The 22,701-nt window shown below is 45.1% G+C and overlaps 1 protein-coding gene across 1 annotated transcript; it reads left to right on the top strand.

Moving 5' to 3' along the window:
- The first annotated feature begins 310 nt into the window (after positions 1–310).
- Positions 311–4,317, top strand: S100P (S100 calcium binding protein P). Its single transcript, XM_075139150.1, has 2 exons — positions 311–530; positions 4,031–4,317. Exons 1-2 carry the CDS (start codon positions 393–395, stop codon positions 4,178–4,180), a joined length of 288 nt encoding a protein of 95 aa, XP_074995251.1. The 5' UTR covers positions 311–392; the 3' UTR covers positions 4,181–4,317.
- The last annotated feature ends 18,384 nt before the right edge of the window (positions 4,318–22,701 follow it).

The raw sequence follows: 22,701 nt of genomic DNA, 5'->3' as shown, positions 1-22,701 counted from the left end.
AGCTGGGCTATCAACCCTCTGCTCAGATGGGGATATCTGGAGGAACAAATCTGATTCTTAAGCAAACAGCCAGTATCAAAATCTGATTTTCGTTTGTTAGTCACACTGTGTATCTTGAAGGAGAGGCTGGTTTCTACTGGTGAGCAACTGGTTGTACCAGCCACACCAGGGTGATAAAGCTTGAGTTTTGAATAGCTGTCAGCCCAGAGGCGTTGTACGCCAAGCAGTGCTCAGACACGGATGTTTGCTGAGGGGTAACTGTCCCTCTGGTGTGCCACCACTGATTGGGTGGAACAGTTGCATAAAGCACCTCAGAGTAAGTCCAGTCTCCATCCTCCGAGAGAGCCCTGAGGCTGTTCCTGCTCGGAAGAAAGCCGGACTCCAGCAGCAACATGTCTCAGCTGGAAACTGCGATGGGAATGACCATTGCTGTCTTTGACAAGTATGCAAAGACTGACGGCAACAGGCAAACCCTCACCAAAGCAGAACTAAAGACCCTCCTGGAAAAAGAGCTCCCAAACTTCCTCTCGGTAAGAGAACAGCGCGGCATCATTTCCGTGTAGCGGGTGCAAGGGCTGCCCGAGACGCAGGGTTTAGTACATTATAGGGGAAACTACATCCGGAAATATGCAATGGTTTGTAGAGAAATTTTAAATAAGAAAGTCATTGCACATACTGTGTAAAACTGATTCTAATATTCAGGGCCACTCCCTGTTTACTAAATTAATCACTCGAGTTATCAGGACAATGGCTTTGAAATAGATTGGGTTTCATCTTCAGAATTCACCTACTACTTCTGTTTATCCCTGGATTTATCAGCTCACGTCATGTCACAACTGCTGTGAAGGTACTTACGTTGTCGGCAGTTGACGATCTTGATTGCAGATGGGGAATCTCTCTAAATGTTTATACACTTACTTTTTCTAGGTATTTATGCTACATAGTCAGTATGCCCATCAAAATGATGCATACAGAACAACAGATGAACTCAGAGCAAACTGTTTTGCATTTGTCTTTAATAGTAAAAGAAGGACCTGAAAAAGTATTTTACAACATAGATTTGTATGTAATCATTAGGTGTATTTAAGTAGGATTTTTATTTATATATATAATTTCTCTTAGTAGATATTCAAAATGCTTAATATATTATAGTAAAAGCTTCAGCTGCCTGGGAGACAAAATGCTTTTCATTTTCAGTTGTTTTTTATTTGTTTCCCTTCGCTAAAAATCCAGAAAACACTTTTAAACGTCTTGTTCTTTCCACACAGGAGTAATGTTTATCTATCTGTACAGTTATTATTCTTAATTGCAAAAGCCTAGAACCAAATGTTCCAAAAGTGGCTACCACTTTTTATATCCAGCATAATTCAATTTTTTAACAACTATTTCAGGGCACTGCAGCCAGGGTACTTGATACAATTTAGTATCTTTCCATGCAAGCTATATGAGATCACCGTATGAAATCCATGCCTGCTGGATTTATGACTCACACATGAAACACAGATGCAATATTCACGATAAGAACCTGGATAGCTCTGGGGGGATAGATGAAAACGTCTCTGAAAAAGCTCTATAAAACAGATCAGTGGTTGTGACCCAACAGCATCATAGGAAGCGTCCTGTTCCTGATCATGGAGCTATATGTTAACTATAGCACTTCCACGTAAAGAAAAACAAAACCAACAACAAAACCACAATTCTAAAGGGGCATGGAAATCCTCCAGAAACTTGATGTTTGGTCTAAATAAAGTCGGGGAGCCGCTGCGCCAGACAACTGCCAAATGGGATGATGCTCAAAGGTCGTTCCTGACTGCATTCACTGGCCAGGCACCACCTTTCCCAGTTCCCCACAGCTGCTCCTACTGGCTCTACTTATTTCCTGAAACTGCTGGAAAAAACTGGAATTTTCCAGGAAGATAATTAGCTGGATGTCCTCTTATGTTCTAGTCTCCATCTCCCTTTCCCATTTTACCTATTATAGAAAAAAAAAAAAGCACAAAATAACATTTTATGTCAGTACTTAAAATAAATTTAAACCAACGTCCTGTCTTGCAGACTAATAACTGCAAAAAAGAAACTGAGAACTTAAGTCTGACTTCAGAAAAAAAGTTTTACCTGCATTTTCCTGACATTTATATCCATATTTTTTTCATTTGCAAGAATGTTCTGGGAAACAAGAGTCTTTTAAATACTCATGTATATTTCTGGTCTTAGAATTGGTTATAGCTGGCACAGCTCACAACTATCTGGAAAGGTCTTGAATCAATCAGAGGCAGAAATAAATCCATACCACAGGACTGAAGGATTGGACTCAGCTATAAAGAGTTTCCAAAAAATAATTCCCACATGTGCATTTCAGAAGTAATTCAGAGGCTAAAACTAGTTCATATATCTCACTAAATAATTTCAAATATTCACTTACAAAATTAAAACTGATTGCAATTTGCAAAGTGAAAAGGAATAAAACCTTCCAGACACATTCATAAGTCAAATTTAGGGAACTGGTTCAATTTTTAGTGATTTTAAGAGTGCATATAAAGTGAAACATGAAATTACAGAACGAGAAATTTAGTTAATTAGACCATGATCAAGAAATGCCATCAGATTTCAATTAAGGTAGTCATTATTTTAAATTCCTGGAAATTTTCCAAAAGTTTATATAATTTCTTTCTAGTATAATATCAGATTTGGGTTTTGTTTCGTTTCAACAAAATCCACACGGTTGTTTCCTACATTAGATAGGTCTCTACTGCCATCCCTTGTTTATTTTTAAAACTGCGTTTTCTAAAATCACTGGCGTTAATCAGTGCCGGGACTCAAGCCAAAAAGCCCTCCTGTAAGCTACTGCAGGAAAAAAAAACCCTTTTTTTTTACTTTGGCAAAATTAAAAAAAAAAAAATCTCTTTTTACTTGGATGGTGCCTCGCTTAACATCAGCCTCGAGATGTACTGGTTCAGTCAGCCCACCAGAATTACGACAACTTAAGACATTTTTCTTACATTTTTGCCTGCCGTAGCTCAAGCTGGGCATCAGCCTTGCCTCAGGGGGTGCCTTCCCGGGCAGCAGCTCCCGTGAGCAGCTTGTGCCGGGCACCAAGGCCAGAGGCAGCACTCAAAGCACTTCTGAGGCCGTTGGCATCTTTGCTGGGGTGGCAGTGCTTAATGAAGCTTAGAGCTGACATTTTCCCCAGGAAGGCATCATTTTGCAGAACTGCAAACTGCCCGAGCTCCAGCCGAGCCCTTCCATGGAAGCGGACGGGGAAGTCACGGCAGTTGGTTCGGCTGGGTAACGTCCTCAGCACGACACAGCTTAGCCGTGATAAATGTTGTTTTAAACACAGAAAACATCCCAGGCGAAACAAACCCGGCAGCACACGCTTTCGGGGGTCAAAGTGCTCGCTGCCACTGTGCAGGGGGTGGGAAGGTGCAGGTCTGCGCCCGTGCCATGAGGATGCCGGGACTCACACTTGTCCCCGCCGTCACCCAGAGCCCCCCAGCCTCTGCCTGTTCCCCACGTGCCTGGGCCGGACCCCAGCAGCGGCGTAAGTCCCTGCGGGAAGGGTGTGCTTTCCAGGCAGCCGGGGGAGGAGAGGTGCAGCTCCCGCCGAGACGGGCAGGTGGAGGTACGGCTCCCTGGGGACGTGGCCCACGTCCCGTGCTGGGCGCTGAGCAGTTGCCTCAGCCAAACACGGTGCAGAGGAACTCATGGCTTTATACCCAGAGATATAATGCACAAAAGAAGCTAAGAGAATTAAAAAAAAAGGTCTCACTAGCAGAAAAATGTGATAACCTGACGCTCCAGGCAGGCCTACGGCAAGGCTGCGTGCAGGAGCCATTACACCTCCATCACACTCCACGGAAAGGTACAATGTGCCCGAGCTGGCGTCAGCCTCACGGTCCCCGGGTGCCCCCTGCACGCCTCAGCGAGGGCCCGGAACCCCACCAGGGCCCTTGTTTGGGGTACAGGTAGTTACGGTGCTGCTGAGGGTTTGTGCCGCCTCTCACCTCAACCTGCTCTTTTTCTTTTGCAGTCGGGGAAGGACAAGGACGCCATCGATAAAGTCTTCAAGAACCTAGATGACAATGGCGATTCCCAAGTGGACTTCAAAGAATTCGTCATCTTTGTGTCAGCTCTGACTTGCTGCTGTCACAAATATTTTGAGCAGAAAGCAGACAAATAATTGTGGAACTGCTCGCAGGAAGCTATCTTTGCCTGTGTTCCATATGGATCCATAGTGGTATGGATCCCTTCATTCCTTCCATGTACCACCATGCAGTTTACAAGCATGCTGGGCTGTAATAAATCCTACTGTGCTTACCTCCCTGTCTTGAATTTTAATTTCTGCTCCTTTGTGGAAGAGCCTGGGTTTAATGGCTCCCACTAACTCATATTGAGTAGTTTCTCTCTTTCTCTGCTTTTTAAAATTCTGTTCTTAGCCAAAAGGCTCAATATTCATCCCAGCACAGAGGCTGCACACGGGTAAATGCTGCTGGAGCCGTGAGTCAGCTGGAGGCCGCTTTTATACAGCAGCATCTCTGCGATGCAGCTTGCCGAGCTTCAGCTGACGGAGGCTGCAGCCTAAATCTGATCCACACGTGTGGCCACCATGGCTGTACGGAACGGGTCTCACTGGGGCTGCCTTTGAGCCTCTTTGTACCCCCAGCTGTGTGGTTGTTGCAGGCTGCCATGTAGGCTCCTTCCTGGTAAAAAAAAAACCAAAAACAAAACAAACAAACAAACCCAGCTCATATGGATTTACTTCCTATAACATGATAAGGCTTTTGTACCAATACAGCATTACTATAGCATTGGCAATGTAGGTAGGGTTGCACACTATAACCGTTTTATTTTAAATAAATTTAAATACCCCGCAAATAGCATGCCATAATATTTTTACGTGAAGCAAGACTAGTGACAGCGATTGTTGCTTCTTTACCTGAAAAAGGTCTATGCGAAGAAACAGAAGATTTTGCTTTCAGTGGAGCAGGCAACAGACATCAGCTGTGACTCTGCAGCTGGAGCAAGACTGAACCAAGTGCTATTTTGGAGCCCTTTGCAGGTGAGCATCCCAGTGCAAACTGCAAACACATCAGTTTTAGTTCCTTTAGCTTCAGAACGGTCCTGTTTGGTGCTATTCCCATTTTATGCCAAGAGCCAAGTCATTCCCTGTCCTACCGCATGTACAAATGTGCCGTGCAGGTGAGGCACTGTGCCTCCCTGTGCCGCGGCACAACTTCTCTGCACGGTGCTCCAGCTCCGGCTGGAGGCCACAGGAGATCGCGCTGCACAGCAAACATAGGAACAAGAGATGTGTAGCTGCAGAGCACTGCTTTAACTGCAAAAACTCTCCTCTTCCTGCTGAAGCCTGGTACAATGAGCTAATAGGCCAAGTCGCATACCTGGAGCAGGACCAAGAACTTAGTTTCGCTGCATTTCCCGAGTCTGAAGTTAAGCCACAGGTTCGACCCATTCATAATCATGAGTACGTACATACATGTCTAAGCGTATTCATCTTTTTCAAGATGAATTTTCATCTTTTGGACCTATTAGATTATTTCAGCCTGTTTTAAGCATTGCGGCTGCCCTTTCCTCTCGCTACCTTTTGTTCCTTGGTTTGGCTGTATTGACTAAATGGACTAAACATAGCTTAAAACTTTATTCCTAATACCAAGGGTGCAGTGTTCCAAGGCACTTTAATGGATGTGACTGCCGGCTGCTTCGGGAAAGGCTCTGCTCTTCTCTGCCCCACCGCCGTTGGGGGCGGATGGAGCAATCGCGATCCAGGGGCTGGGCTTCCCTTGGTGCACGTGGCTGTGTCCCCACCAGAGCTGTCTAAACCCGGTAAGACCTCAGAGTCCCACGTCCCCCTCACGCTGTGTGTGGCTGGCGTACACCAGCACCGTACCTGGCACGGACACCCGCAAAGGGGTCCCCCCCACCCAAAAAGCGTTAGAGCCACAACTGCTATGAGTGGAAGGAGCTTGCTGGTGCGGCTGCAAACTGTGCTGCAGTGGGTGCTGTTAGCCCCTGGTCACAGTTAAATCGGGCAGAGCCCATACTTAACAGCCAGCCAAAAACCCGTGAGTGTTGCCCACATTCCCGCCTTCTCCCTGGCACCTTGCTGAGAACAGATTCCCAGCTTAGCACGGACATACAACAAAAAACTCATGATCGGTTATTCCTCATTCTCTAGTAGTCTTCATATAGTGTCTGCGTGTGCAAGAGATCGCTCGAGAAAGAGGAAGCGTGCATCTGTGTGTCTGCCTGCGCGTGTGAGCATGTCTGCGCCCTGCCGAAAGGGACAGCAGGGGTTTGTCCCCATTCCAGCGCTGCTACAGACTGAGCTCTTCACCATTTTGAGCAGGGCTCTGCCTTCTAGTCCCCAAATCCTTGTGGCACCCAGTCATGCTGAACAACACGCAGAGGGTTGCTGAGTTCCTGGATGGCTGGAGATAAATTGCGTCACATGTATTACACTTGCAGAAGTAACATTTCTTGCTTTATTAGCAACAGCAATATTTCTGTGCACTACCTGAGCACGAAAACTACTAATCACGAAAATGTGCAAAATTGTTCCCAATCCAGGGATCCCAAATTAGCCTTTTTTTTCAGAGAATACTCCATATTATTTCAGTTGTTTGAGATACCTTTACAGCTCTAACCCCATATGTCCCTGCCCGATGACTGCCGTGCAGCTGTCACGAATGAGTGGTTTTAAGGCCACTTTAAAGATCACTGACAAAGATTTCAGCAAAAGGTGACTTTAACAGAATTTTATAGAAACGTGACTTAACAGAATTCGATGGCAAGGTTCACTCTATTACTTATTACATGGATTAAGTATACACAGAGAAAATCGTGTCAGAGTTGCGTTGGAATGATTTGTACAGAGATTGAGGACAAAAGGGTAAGGGAGACCCTCCCGTTGAGTCACGAGGTTCAGAGAAGACCCGGCTGGATCCAATCTTAGTCTCAAGAGTTGGACAACGGTTTGTGTCTAATACAAAAGGGATAAGGAGATCCTCCCGTTGAGTCACGAGGTTCAGAGCAGACCCCCTTGCTTTCTAAACTCCTTCTCAGAGAGGAGCCTAGGTGCGGCTGGATCTACCCCTCGTCTCAGACCAGGCAACGGTTTATATCTAAAGGGTTAAGGGTGTTTAGCAGCAACTGAGAGTCCAACAATACTTAAGTATTAATCAATTTGGCAGCTACAAAAGGAGTTAGTCAAGTTTTTCCACAAATACGAAAACAATTGAGCTACAAATTATACTTTTTAGTGGTTGTACATATAAATGCGCAAAAAGATCCAGATCAATCAATATATATATATATAAATATGAATGTGGTACCAAAGCTAGAAAAGTTTATGAAGGCCTAAAGCTAGATAAATTTATAAAGGTATACCTGTTAAAAATTCCCCTCGAGTCTCGTGAAATACTCACATTAAATGCCTTGGCATTTCCCAACGGGCAAAGGGTTGAGCCCCGAGGAGTGTCTCGGCCAAGGAGTGTTTCAGCCCAGGTCCCGGCGGTCCTCCGAATATCACAAACTCAAGAGTTTGCGAGCTCTGAGAGGCGTCCCACTCAGAGGGAGGTTCTGGATGCAGCCTGCTGTAGTCCAGGAGAACTCAAAGGGTCTCACTTGGGACCGCTGTTTATAGGTTTGCAAGATGATTGGCTTTAGCCATCAGTAAATTTCCATCTTGGCCACTCTCCGAGGTGGTCCGGAGTAGTAATTATGGAATTGTTCCACGGTAACCATGGTACCGTTCCACTTGAGCTATGATCCAGTTAGGGAATGCTTCAGGGCTGTCCGAGATGACGAATTATCCCCTGCTCTTGTTCCCTACCTTGATCAGGTAGCCGGTGTTCCTGGTACGTTCCTGTCGCTCCCCACCTTAGCCATGCAAGAGTGCCTGGTACGGTCAAGGGACGCTCCACCGCCCAACTCGTTACACAGTGGCTAAGGCCTAACAGGAGTTCCTGGGATGGTAGGGTGGCCCGGGGGAAGGGGGGAAATGCACCACCACAGCAGCTCGTCACCTGCAAGGGCTGGCAGATTCCACTATCACATCCCTCACTATTTTGTCAAGGCTATAAATGAGCAAAGCAGTCTCCTTACTGCAAAGGAAGCTGATTATAAATTACAGAGGTGAATTTCATATATTGCATATGTAGCTAGCTAGTGGTATAAACCATCCTCAGGTGAGCAAATTTAGGTGATATCTGTCACACAATTGATTGGTGTGTCCTAATTTTTTTTCAATGTATTTTTCCTTTTCCAAGTTTAGCATTAGTGCATAAAAGAATTCCTCTGTGTTGCCTTGTAATATCCGTCCTCACTGAAATTATTTTTTTTTACCACTGTGTGGCACTAAATGCAGCCTTTTCATTACCCACTGAGCCCAAAATTCCCTGTATCATTACTGAGACAGAATGTAAAAAATTTGTGTTAAGATTTAAAATTTCAGAAATGTTCTTAACGTCACAGCAATTTTCTCTCTAAACACTGTATGTCCCGTTGAGAGCATTCCACTGGTGGCAGTGGAAGCAGCAGGCACCGAGAGCCACGCAGAAGCTCCATCTCTTGGGCTTTCGGTCGGGTTTAGCTGCAGCACCCCAGTTTCACCCTTGCAAAAGCTGTTTCCCTTGTTTGTAATTTGCAAATCCCTTTGCAATTTATTGCAGTATCATTCTACACCCCATTAAGATCGCTTTTAAAACACATCTTTTATAGAGCATATTGGTGAAAAGCTCCTGTCTTGGCAGCCAAGAGATTCACCTTATTACTCCGTTCTACCTATGGGATTTTTAAAGCACGCTGTTCGGCAGTGAGAGCTGTATATCATCGTGAGCAATACTGTAATTTACCCCACATTTCACTCTTATTTCCTAAACTTCCTGCCCCCGGTGTCCGCTACCCACACAATTTCACTTACTCTCTAATGCTTTTTTGCCCATTTTCCTGATTTTGTGCAGGTTTTACCTGTGCTCGTAGGGCGTTTGAAGACTTGGTTTACTCTGCTTATCTGCAGTTCTGCTCACAGCAGCACGAAGCTGCTTTGTGACCGCTTCACCTCCCAAAACGGGTACCAACCAACCGTGATGAGCTCAAGCACCTCGCTCCGTGAAGGAGCACCTGAGCTATCCCTCTCGCCACCAGCTCAAGTCGGCTATGAAACGAGTGGGATATTACTTTTCTCATTGCTCCTGCAGGCCCCAATCCTGCGAACTCTTACACTTGTGTTTAACTCTCGTTAGGCCCCCTCTCCCACCGGTACCGGTACCGGTGGGGACACCGGGAGCGCCCGAAGAGCGGGCCCGGGAGCACACGGATGCTGTGTGCGTCTTTGCTCACCGGAGGGAGCTGTGTATGTTCAGAGCTGCAGAAAGAGGGGGAAGAAAAGGGGGTTGGTTTTGTTTTTTTCCCCTGCAGATCTTTCAAAAGCTGTAATTCAGTGATGAATATTCATTCCAATGTAGTACTGAAAATTCAACTGATGACACCTCAGAGAGAAAATGATCCAGGAATAAAAGCAATTAACATATAGCTCCCACCTTATCATAGAACAAAAGTGACTTTTCAGAATATATTATTTAACCTAAAAGCATTTCAGCAGAGTCACTTGGATGTCTTTCAATCCGCTAATTTTCTTCCCCAGTTATTAATTTTCGCTAGGAACCCACAGTTTACCCAGAATATACTCTATATTTCTTTCCCCGGGTAAACTTTTCTCATTCAAGGTTCAAATTGCAGAGATGCTAGACCTGGTTTTATACCTACCATTTAATCCCAGCTCTTAGGCCTAAGTGTATTGCTTAGAATGAGATAGTTTAAGAAACAGTATAAGCGGATGTAAGAGAAAGGAAAAGACAACATGAAGAGCAGCTCAGCAAATAGGAGCTAACAGTTGTGGGCAGGGCATCTTTGACTTATGCTGACAGAAAATAAGATATGGGAAAGGATATTACTAGCAAACGACAATATGGGAAATCATCATCTGTGATGAGTTTCAAATTAGGCAAGGCTTAAAGGCAGAGGTCAGAAAGTCAGTTAAGCAGCAAACCAACCAATAGGTATTTTTGTTATCTTATACAGAAGAAATATAAATTTGTATTAACAAGTAGATACATTCTATAGATGAAGATGTTGCCATTTTGAAATTTGGCGGGGTACTGTCGAGGCCCTTCAGTTTTCAAAATGACATATTAAAATCTTTTTCAGGAGAAAATAGGCATAATGTTACCGAACCCTGAAGTCATTGTGGTCACTTATGTCGTGTTTTTACCTGGAAAGGTTCCTCATTATTTTACCTTCAAGTTCACTCGGGCTCATGGAAAAAAATAATTCACCCAGTCAAGCACAGTGTTTATCTCCCCAGTAAGCCCAGTTTGGGGCTGGAAACTGGAAATTTCTCTCCCCAGGCCCTCCAAACATCCCACGCTAGCAACATGTTCCTTCAACACTCGACCTACAGTGCCAAGATCAAGCTCTTTACAGAACACATTTTAGCTGCTGGTTTCCTTACAAAAGGTGGGTAGAGGAGGAGGAGGAGATGCTACCTATCATCTTTTATGCAACAGCCTCACAGTGAAATGCTCCTGCAGGAGCTGGGAAATTGCCTTCAAACCTTTCCTCGGCTGAAACCCACACACGCCAGCTGAGCGCACTAAATAGCAGGAGCCAGGGTGGCAGGAGGCCCAGGGCACCTGCCACCGGCTCCCTCCATCGCGTCAGAGACCAGCGAGGCTGAGGAGGCCTGAAAAAGGGTGCATGAGAAGTAGCACATCTCTGTAGCCTGGTAGATGGAGTATATAGCTGGCAGTGCAAGTGTCTGTCTCCCAGATATGCTATAAGGGCAAATTCTGTATTTTAATCAATAACTACTTAATGCAAAATACACAGCCAGCATAAGTGAAAAGACTCTTTGCCAGCTAAGTTCCCAAGCTATCTAACGGTAGAGCTATGGTCGCTGCTCCGGTCCTCTCTCTTGGACTATGTTCTCCGCAACAGGCTGAAAAGGTTGCAGCAGAGGATGGGAGGGAGCATCTCCTCCTCCTCCTCCTTATCCTCATCCTCCTTCTGCTCCGAGCAGCCAGTCAATCCTGTACAACAGTATAAACCAGTGGGTGATGCTCAGCCCACCACTGGCAGAGTGAAAGTCCTGCCGGCACGTCTCCCCCACCCTAACCACTCAGCAGTGCTCAGAGAAGCTCTTAAATGAAAAAAAAAGCTGACTCCTGCTCAGATACCTGGAAGGAAGGATGGAGATACCTGTTTTGCTAAAGAGGGTTCACGGCTGCAATGTTTGGAGGCGAGGTTTGGAGCTTGCCCGGTGTCCTCTGGGACATTACATGCTGCTGCCCGTGTGCATGCAGCTCCCCGACGGATGGACTCAGGCTTTTGGGTCCCTTTCTGAGACACCTTTCCCACGTGCTGGGAGCAGAGCCTTGGGGCTTAACACAGGTTTCTGCAGTCTGCTCAGATCCACCCACCTGGAAATTAGTCATTCCAGCAGGTAACCGACTATGCTTTTGTACAGCTTTTTCAGGCCATTTTCTTCCCCAGACTCATTCCTTTTTTTTTTCCCCCAGTCAATACTTTTTTTACTCCTGTGCCAACCTGAAAACCTCTGGGTCACAGCTCCCTTCTGGAAGCTGCTCATTGTCTGAAGGGAGAGAAAACTCTTAATTTTCTTAAGGGCACAGCTCCGCTGCTCTCCAACAGATGATCAATAGGTGCATACACCATATATGCTGCAAGACTAGGCACCAGAATATTCTATAATATTTTTGCTTAGTAAACCTTTCCCTTATATCCAGATAAACGCACTGAATTTTTTTTCCTTGTGATTTTATAGTTTCCTATTTAGATGTAATTGCCAATAACATCATCTTTTGTTTTATGACAGGCAGAAGTATGTCCCTAAAGTATTAGGTAGCTATTGACTGTTGCGTTCAGAAAAAACAAAAGGCTCCTGAAAATAAATGGATAAGAAAGCTGAGCAGAGATGTGCTGCGAGAGCCAAGAACTTCCTCTCCAGGATGTAAGTACGAGCACAGGGAGACTGAGCCAACCTGCAGGTCGCTGCCACAGTTTCAGCCTTGCTACCTAGAAGGGTTTCAATCTGATGAAGGCTTGAAATCCCAGGGTTGTGAGTTTGCTTTGGAAGCATTTTAATGTTCAAATATTTATTTTCCCTTAGTGCCTCTAAATTCTTGTTACAGTGATTATAGCTCCCTCCTTCCTCCTCATTTCCAATTCTTACTCTGTAATTTAAATCTGTGACGCTTTGACCAAGTAGTTTCGGATGAAGATGTTCTGAAAGCCACTGATACATCACAAAAGTCAATTTTGTGTTTCTGAATTAACTTCCTTACCGGTGCTGACCTCAGCTAGTTCAGTCTCCCCGTACTCTCGGTGAGATTTCATATCCGTCAGTGTAAGTTAATAGGTTTAAAAGGCTGAACAGTAAAACTTGCAGAAGAAGTAAAAGGCCAAAGACCCTGTGCCCTCTGCTGCTCTTTCTGCAGGTACTAAGAGGGCTGTCGGAAATGAATATTCAATCTCCCATGACAAAAATAACCTCTTCTTCCCTATCACTGACTTCCCAAATGAAACAGCTGGGAGAAAGAGAAAGCCCAGAGCTGCAGCTGTAGGGGAGCTGGAAAGGATCTAAAGTAAATAATAAATCTGAAGTAAATCGGGGATGATGCCAGGTTTGTCCTCTGAGGGCTCTGTATTCGGAGGCAAAGGCGTGTGCTTTGCCTGGGGCTCAGCCTGGGGCTAGGGCTGGGAGAAAGGCAAAGCCCAGAGCTGCCGTTTTAGGGTGCTGGAAAGCATCTTCCAGAGCTAACTCGGGGCTGCTGCTTGGTTTCGCTACTGCAGAATACGTGGTCTGAACACGGAGCTGGGTGCCCGGCCATGTGCCACCTTACTGAAAGCCACACACCTCAGGCTGGTGTCACTCCCAGCCATCATGTCAGAGGCAGAAGGATTTTAGTCTGGTTTTGGCAGGGACAAGTGCAATTCCTGCAAACTCAGCTACTGCCCTACCGGTCTTCCGATGGGAAGACTCTGTCGGCTTTCTCCCGTCACGAGGCAGCAGCAGACCCTCGCTGACAGCCTGCCCTTGCTAACAGATTCTGCAGGCACATCGTCTCATCTCCACGAGCTGGAGAGGCAGGGAAGATAACAAAGGGCAGGATAAAGCCAAGGCAGCGCAGCGGGGTGAGGCAGACCTGCAGGAAAGGACACTTTCCCCCAGCTGATTTTGAGCTGTATCTTTGTTTTTCCCTGCTCTCCGCGTTTTCCTCCTTCTTTTCCTTCCTGTTTTTTTTCCTGCCCGAATATGAAGGAGCCTTTCAGCGGAAAGCCGCTCCGTGGTTGATTTTGTAAATAACAAACCAAAGCATTTCTCTCCTGCTAAGTCCCCAAAAATCAAGCAAAAGAACCGTCCTCCTCTTGATAGAGGAGGCTGCTATTTTGGCTCGCAGTTGAGCCGGCACAACGTCGACCTTTCTAGCAAGTCTCGCACTGCTGCATGGCAGCTCAGTCTTTTCGCCCTCAGAGAATGAGCACATTAGGGGCTGAATATAAGCAACGGTTGCTTCCAATTTGCTCAGGCTATGCCCAATTACTTTATTAATGGACTGGTTTGCAGCAGGGTTCAGATAAACAAAGCTGTGCTTTAGGTTTGGTTTTGCAGTGCTCCCAGTTTTAGAGCAATAAAAACAAAGAAATATTAACTTACTTTCTGTGTGATTTTGTCTACAGAACCATGAGCTGAAGATCTCTCCATGGGCAGCCTGTCCTCTGCAGAGCTCAGTGCTAATGAAAGCAGAAGAACAAATAATTTTATTTTCCTGATATTTTTGATTAGGAAAGGATGGCTCTTCAAAAGACAGTTCAACAGCTTTAAATATCTGTTTAATAATTCTTTTGGGATAACGAGTGTGGTGCTGCTGTCCACCAAGCAAGTCCACGGTCCATTTGGGTCTCCTCCTGCAATCCCACTTTTGGATTAAGCTCTCCTCCATAGGAGTGTTTCATGCACTCGGGAAAGCTGTGGGAAGGCTTTTTAGAGAGATCCAGGGGACCTCTGGATCAGCTTTCTGGGGTATCAGGAACACAGTTCCTACCAGGTGCCGACAACAGCGTGCGGGTAGTGACAACTGTCCTTCAGAAAATACTGAGCGAGGCTGCTAAGCCCTGAACGGGGAGACAAGTATCACCCCCACCATCCAGCTCACAGACGAGGCCTTGAGGGTCTGGACAAGATGATAGGAAGAGGAGGTAGCTTTACATAGGTTTCTACTATTGTAAAGTATAATTTTGGCCACTTTAATACTTTGCTTCTCAGAGATGAAAACACCCAATGTGCTTGGAAATGCTTTCTGTGGAGGCAGAGCCACCTCACACAGAGCAGTACAAGACACGCTGGAAGGCTGCTATCTTGTGAGATGATGTCTGGAGCCTGCTACCAACTGGACCGAGACTCAGCAGTGCTGCACGCTCTCCTGCCCACAGACTTCTCTGTAACTGAAGGAGATCATCTTTAAACCAAAGGTTTTAGTGGTGGCTGGTAGCTGCTGGGCTCTGTAACTGGTGGTGTGACCTCTGCCATTTTTTAAATCTACCTGTTCTTTGAAAGGCTCATCTTCAAATAAATATAAACCAATTATTAGTATATTTACTGTCCTGGTGGTGCCTATTACTGTATTTCTTTTACAATTTTTTTTTAAAGGCCTGGGCTTCATATAGCATTCTAAAAATAAACCAGAAAATTGGTTTTTGTACTGCCTGGGGAGGGTTAATGTGTCTAGATCTTTTGCAATAAATACCCACCTCCCCTTGAAATTTTTTTTTTGATCTCTGAAAATGTACATTGTGCTGAAGCACAGCTAGAAAAGAATATAAGAAGAAATGGAGAACATACAGACCTGGTAAGTGTCACACTTTATAACCACACAATCTCTTCACAGCATCAAATATTAGCTATACGTGGGGACCTCCTCCTGCCAGGCTACAGGAATGCTGATATATGGTCAACAGACAAGACATGGACCTTGGCAGAAAGATGTGGGGATTAAGATTCTTGCTTGGAAAAAGCCCTCAAAGCAATTTGGAAAAAATGCTGGGTCCCCAATTGCAGTTGATAGCAAAGAGTACCAAGTTTCACAACTGGTCAACAATATGGGGTGATAGAAGACGATTCATGGTAACAACAAAAGAGCCTTAGATGCTTTGTTATAGGATATCATTTGTTCTCTAGTTACATAGTGCCTTTGTTTCAAAGTACAAGTGAAGGATAACAGCAATGAAACGGAAAGCAATACTTGACAATGAAAGCAAACAAGCCATCAGCTCTGGATCTCAACTGAGAACAATAGATTGAGCTTACAGAGGAAGAGAAAAGATCAAGACAGTGGGAGAAGCAGCATAAAAGAAAGAAAATAGATTCCTATGGCTATATTTAGAGCTGAAATTGTGAATTATAAGGAAGTACTTTTTTGCTGCATCACCTTGAGGTAAGATGCAGAGACCACGTCCACTTTTCTTTTAGACCCTTTCTCGTATCCTCCTTCGCTGGTGATGGTGCCTCAGTCTTCAATACCCCATTGCAATGGATGCCGCAAGCTTTAAATCATCTACAAAGTATGTCTACATTGCACTGATGTGCCTGACCTTCTGAGAAGCACTGCAGCACTTTGAAAAATCATTTCAGCTTTGGTTTTGTCCCTCAAATATCTGAATTGCCCATGCCCTGTGCCCCCCTGCTTCCCCAAAGAGATTCTGCCTCACCTTTGTCATCATCTACCCTCCAGCAGGAGGACTGGTACCCCTTTTCTCCCCTCCACGCTCTCCTTCGTGTCATCTAGGGCTTATCTGCCTCTGCCCCAGGAAGAGCCTGCAGCTGGGCTTGGAATCACTGCAGCACCCAGGAAGACAGCAGAAGATGATGAGGGCAAAAAGAAAGGAGTCTTCTAGAGAGCGTGGGGATGAGATGGGCGTGGGGAGGATTGCCTTTCAGGGCATTAAACCAAGACAGCAGTTATACTTTCTGTGCAGGAAGGATCAAACCCCTTTATTGTTGTGTAAATAAAAACAAATACATTCATTTTCATAAGCCGCAGGCGAAGAAGTGCTATGCCCAGCCAGTAGCCAAAGGACGGAAGGTGGTGGCCTTGGCGTCCTGCAATCATTTCTAGCCTGACATGCCGGGCAGAAGCAGACTCTGTCTTCCCAGTCCACCCTGGAAAATCCCGAAAGCAAACACTTCAGGACGTACAGAGTAGGACGGGGCCTTGAGATAAGTGAGAGATTCTGCAAAAGGCAGGCAGTGTTAGCAGACACATCGCTGACTTTGGCCTTCTAAAAGTCCAAGAATTAAAACTATAATTAATAGCTGTGCCAACAGGTTTTGGCTCCACTTAGCAAGATCCCTCCAATAAACTCTTGAGCCTTCATTTTCTTTCCAGATCGGCTTCTGCAAGATCAAGGACTATCTGCTCCAACAGGCTGGCCACTGACCTACATAGAGCAGCAAAGCTCAATGCAATAAAGGGCAAAGCTGAACTTCCTTTTTAAAAATAATCTAAGTTTAGAAACAATTTAGATGCTGGTGTCGCCGTGAGACTCCAGAAGCTGCAGAGCCTAAAGCCAGTGGTTTAATCTGTACCTGGTTCTTGGCAGACCTTGTGCTGCTGCTGATTTTGCATCTAAAAAATCTCTATTTAAGGTGTTACTAGTTCTGAATGGCAAAGGCATAGACGGAGGCACAAAAAACCCGTATTTCCTAATATGTAACAGTCTCTAAACACAGTATTTTGTATTAATTTAAAGAGGTCTGCTCTAATTTATGCGTATTGCCCAGCCCAAAGGAGGTTCAAATTCCTGACCTAGGCCTCCAGGCAGTATGGCAAGATAAGTAAAAAATGTTAATAATATCTCTCATTATATGGCTCTAGTTGCTTGCGTGTCTTTTAACAGTTTTCAGGGCTGGGATTTTCCGAACTACTCAGTGCTGGTCTAACTCTGACCTTCTTGCTTCCAGTGATTAAGGCATTAATCCAAAATAGATCCCAATATGAATATATAATTTCGGATGCAGACGTAGTTTTTTTCTACTCTTATGGAGTAATATTTTGCTTGTTAACTCAGTCTTATGGCAGCCCTGAAATAATTTATCCTGGTAGATCCTATATTCATCCTGCTATGTGGTTGATGTTTGATGACCCAAGCACATAGTCAATCTTATAATTTCCTAATTTGTACCAGGAGATTTTAAAAGTGCAACTTATGTCATATCTAAGTAAAACCCCCTTACATGTGAGAAATTACTGGCCGTCCATTTTGTGATTGAACGCATACAGCAAGATTAGTGATCATCTGTAGCTCAGCTGTTATTTTTACTGGGTTATCAAAGCCCTGGGGAGGATTTTGTAAAGCTATTTAGCCTGAAGGAAGGGATTAAAGAGGTTTCTCCCCATGAAACATCTGTTGCAAATGTACTTTCTAATATTCGGAGCAGAATGTTAAAATTCATCAGAAAGGGGACGAGTCTCTTCCCTGTTCAGCAGCCGTGCTCCCTGCTCAGCCATCCCACAGGCCAACCCACTGTTTCTGTCCCAGTCCAAACCAGAAGCTGCCCCCACCACTACAGAACAGAGGACTTCTTTGGATGCTGTGCCCCTCAACACCTTGATGGGATACTTCAACTTTTTCCTCAAAGCTCTCCTCCCTTTTGTCAATTAATGAGAAATTAGGACTTAAAGTGACTGTTAGAGCCAGAAAGGCCAACCATCCATGATCTCCTCCTCTGCTTGCCCTAATTCCCAGACTCTACACTCATGCTTTTGTGGTATATGCACTTGCACACACTTTTTTTTTCTCTAAACAGGTACCTGCTGGAATTGTGCATAATCATGCCTACTTTGAGCAATAGCTGATTATTTTCCCAAATGGAGTCCATTATCTACAATCCCCCTATTTGAGTGATTTTTTAAAAAGTCTGTGCTGGCTAAAAAAAAAGAATAGAATATATTAAACAAACTTGGGTACTAGCATTTCTGATACTGATATGGCCCAAGAGCTGTTTTCTGTACCTTTCTCCTCCTCTCACAGGGCTCTCTCAAGCCCACTTATCCCAGCCCCAGGATAAAGCTTGTACTCTAGGGGCAAGGATAACTTTTCTTCTCCAGTAGCAGACAGGACTAGGTTGTGCTATGCTTTTACTGCTTATAGCACCGCTTTCTATAATACGGGGGGGAAAAGGAGATACCCAGTAATAAGCAAGCACATTCACTACAGAGCAATATATACACTGCAAACTTAAGTGCTAAAAGAAGCCGGGTAAAAACAAATTCTCAGTTTATTCTCCTGGTTCATGCATAAGAGATTTACAGAGAAATTGAGGAGACCAGGCTTGATGTTCCTCATTCTTAGTGCTTTTTTTATTATTGAGTTTAAGAAAACAATCTGATTTTTTTTTTTCCCCAAAGCAAAAGGAGAAATAATTTACTTCTTCCCCTTTATATAAGAGGGAGAAGAAATACATACTCATGCTTATAGATGCTGGGCTTAGTAAACTGAAGCTTCAGGGTGGCTTACTGGTAGCAGCACAGTAGTATCCTAATCAGAGCCGTAAGTGACACTGATCACACTGCATTTCTGTCCTCAGTTCAGCCACAGACAAGTGACAGACCCCTTAAAAACACATCATTGTTGTTGCTGATGATGATATCCCGTCAAACACAAGAAGAGGAGTAGCACGACTACGGTGGCTGCTGAGTGCGTAGTAGGACTTACCTGTCCTTGTCACTCCGTGCTCCCAGCTCAGAGGAAGGGGACTGAAGTGTCTCATTCCCCTGGGCCAAGTTCACCGGCTCCAGGTGAGCTCCTGCAGCAGACGTGAGCGCAGAAGCAGTGGTGAGGCAGTGATACACCTGCTGTGCATGCCTTAAGAAATAACAAAGCAAGGATACTAAGGTGAAAAACTCCTGAAGCTGGATCCTCGGGGAGCTCCCAGGAGAGCCCAGGACTTACACCCTGTAGTCGTCCAGCAATGGAAGAGGTTTCTTCTTGCAGAGCCAGGTTGTGGTAACAGAAAGTAGAACAGAAATTTTTGAAAGACTGTTTCAGGCTGATATATAGAAGAATTAGAGATACAATTTCTAGTGCTGAGTATGAGGACAAGGTCATAAATAAGAAGGCAGACAGTAAAACGACAGCAAGTGCCTGCGCCTACTGCTATAAATTGCAACTCAAAGATTAACAAGTATAGGTATACCAGCCAAGCTTTTCTACTATACATGGGCTTTAAAAAGTCCTTAAGCACTTCACCTGGCTGAGGTTGTACTGGAAATCCTGGTGGATACATCCTGAAACCTGGGAGTGGGTACAGTGACCCAATGACCAGGACTTCTTTCCGAGGCAATGAGGAAGGGGCGACCAGACTTCTCCCAGGCTATGCCGCGGTAATTTGGGAGTCCACCCTCACTGCCTTTTCAGACCTCTTGGTTGAGAATAACAAAATAGTGAAACATGCGAGCTCTTGTCTACTAAAAACTGGAGTAAATCCAGAGTAATGTCACAGGAGTCATAAAACAGGCTGTAAATAACCACTGAAAACCTGGGCTATATTAAATATATGGGGTGATATGCGATTAAAAAACCCTATCATTCCCCTCGGCCTCTGTGCCCACATCCAGGTGACACGCTGCCCCCTCCGCGGGGATGGCTGGGACACAGCAGTTGACTTGGCAACTGCTGCTGTAATAAGATACTTTCCCTCCGAATCAGAAAGTATTAAAAACATACTGACAAAATGCACCCTGCATTTTTCTCATGTAATAAATCTGCTTTTATATTTAAAGACCATACTTCTTCCCCTGGCAGGACATAACAGTGGAATATTTCTTTCCTCAGAAGACACTGTACCAGGCTGATTTCTGGAGGGCCTGTGAAGGGGCGATGCAGAAGTGCAAAAGAGGAGCTTTGTGCAGGTTGCTGCGGGTGGAAGCACAGATGATGTTCAAGTGACGTCCATGGGCTTTGCTGAAGATACTGCAAGGAGCAAGCCATTATACAGCTCGCAGACTCAGCTGGCTAATGCAGGACAGAGGTCTGCCAAAGCCCTCCCTACTCTGGGGAAAGGACTGTCAGTCGGTCACGTCAAAAATTTCCTGCATTCCCCATAGTGCATGGGCTCCCACTCCAACATGTTTCTGAGCATGGCCTGAGGCAGGTGAGAGCATTTACTCATGCTAAAAGATCCCTACAGAATCTGTACAGGCTGTTGTGACCTGTTCTTAAAGCCATTTTGACTCAAGCTATTCAGATATCTTCTGTTGAGGGGTGAGTGTATGAGAAAGAAGCTAAGACAATTTCCAGGTACACCCTGCCTTCGGGGGCTGCTGCCCGGCTTTAGAGGACATGGAGCTGTTCCCTGAAAGGAGTAACCAGAAATAACTGCAGCCTTACATGACATCTGCAGCCAAGCCTCAAACACAGATGACAAATATCTTGCCTTGAATATAATTTTGGCTATTCTATTTAATAAAGGCATCTATTAACAAATTACAGGCCAGTGGTTAAACAGCACTCCCAAGTACAGCAGAATCAGGATTCGTGGTGTGACTGGTAGCTGCCTCTTTTTCCTACATTTTTTGCAAAATAACTCTGGGGAGGCATGCAGAGAAGCAAAGCCTCTGAAACACATTTAATTAGATAAACTGAATCTGCAGTGTAGAATTTGGAAACTGTCCAGGTTCGGAATGGATAATTCAGTAATCTGGCTGGGTGATAGCGGACTCTGCTGAGTTATGTGTGAATCAACTGCTGCTCTTCTGGGTTTCCTTCTCCCCTCCAGTCCAGTAATTCATTTGCCCACCTCTTCTCCCAGCTAAAGCTTCCAGGGTTTTTTACTTTGCCACATTGCCATCTCTCTGCCCTGAAACACACACGGACTTTTTCAGGACCAGTTTTGCAGGAGTGGAGAAACGGAGGTGCACGGATTAGCGAGACCATTGCACTCGATGGGTAATGGGGCCATGGGCGAGCATGACTTCCCAGGTCCCCATTCCTATGGGATTGCTGCTCTATCTTCTTAGCCAAGAAGCTCCCTCTTCAGGGGATGGGAAGATGGTTATATATATATATCTCCTGCTGTGGCCCTCGCTGATATTTATTTCCCTGGAAGCAGGCTGTAGAAATAAAGAAATCAAAGGGACAAGACTACAACGTGCACAAGGGCTGAGAAGCTTCTTAAAGCAGCTCCCGGGCAATCACAGTCATTGAGATATTCTGAATTAGCAGCACTGTGTGTGTGTCGAAGGGCACCCTGATGAAGAAACACAGATTATCCTTCAGATTAGCAAAGTAGTATCTGGGACAAGCTTGCACAATATTATAATCATAGAATCATAGAATGATCAAGGTTGGAAAAGACCAATCTAGAACTCAAGGTGTCCGTGGCCCTTGCCCAGGTAACTGCACCTGAACTGTTGACTCCTCACAGGTTAAGGTTAATTCACCAGAGTCCCAGTCACTATCTTTTAACATGGTCTGAAAAGTGCTGGAAGTGTGTCACATCCCCTGCACGCTCGTATCTGGGGGCCAGAGACAAAATCCAAGTTGGTCCATCGGGCTGAGGGCAGCAGGGAAGGGGTGGGGCACCCGGTGAGCAGAGTGATGGCTTCTGCTGCTGGAGGGAAGAGGGAGATGGGGAGCTGTGGAGGAATCTCTTCAGTGGAGGACAGAAAGCGAAGAGTCTTCAATTCTCGGAACTGCACAGCAGATTAAAAAGAGGAATCGCTGCCTGGCATTTTCTCTCAACAGCAAACTGCTGGCCAGCTGCTTTGGAATGAAACTCATCAGTTTGCTTACAGTGTCACCTGGAGCTCTCAAATGATTTTTCTGTAGCTAGAAAATATTTGGGCTTAACTGACACTGCTGCAACCCCAGGGAAAAATATGATGAGGGAGGGGGAGACAGGGCTGAAAATGCAGGAGACGTGCTGTGTTTGCACAGCAGGCTGCCGGTCCCCGAGCAGCCTGTAATCACTCATGCCTGCCTCGCAGAGCAGGTCCTCGATGTGTGCGTGCAGAATACGGCTGAGTAACACATCTGTGCTCCAGAGGACGCTTCAGCTTCATCGGCCTGTGAGCAAGAATCAAGGCATGTCTTACAAATAAATAATTTTTGAATGACAGAACATGTGAAGGCTGATTTCAGAGGGCTTTGTGTGCTGGGTTGGATTATTATGTGTGTAATAAGGTGCAGGCAGTGACTGAAGCATTTCCTGCAGCTCCCTCCTCCCTCGTGTGAGTTCCCTGGTACTCACTCACACGTTTGCTTTCACAGTGGAATCTGGCTTTCTGCAAGGGGTGCTCATTTTCGTCTGTCCTCCTGCCTGTTTTGCAAAGCTGTGAAAGCAGACTATCTTCGAGACATCTAACACTCGATTCCTTTTGGTTGAAAAGTTTGAGTTTCCATTTTGGGAAAACAGTTGTGGTGTAGCTCCATTGCAGGAGGACTTTTTAAAAGCCTGATGTCTGATGTCTCTTCAATTAATCACACTTTCCAAAAGAGTTTATTTAATATGTCAGAGCTAAACAAAAGTGCAAATAAGTCATGCAATATAAATTACCCATCCAATTCTAAAATCATTCAAGCCTCGTGAAACTCCTTTGCTGGTAC

Source organism: Calonectris borealis, unplaced genomic scaffold (assembly GCF_964195595.1).
Source record: "Calonectris borealis unplaced genomic scaffold, bCalBor7.hap1.2 HAP1_SCAFFOLD_123, whole genome shotgun sequence".
Classification (NCBI taxonomy): domain Eukaryota; kingdom Metazoa; phylum Chordata; class Aves; order Procellariiformes; family Procellariidae; genus Calonectris; species Calonectris borealis.
The sequence above is the reverse complement of the archived record's forward strand: the minus strand, read 5'-3'. Positions and strand labels throughout refer to the sequence as shown.

Coding starts and splice junctions, on each gene's coding strand:
- S100P (XM_075139150.1), top strand. CDS start 393: ATGTCTCAGCTGGAAACTGCGATGGGAATGACCATTGCTGTCTTTGAC. Junction 531..4,030: donor AGCTCCCAAACTTCCTCTCG/GTAAGAGAACAG, acceptor TTTCTTTTGCAG/TCGGGGAAGGACAAGGACGC.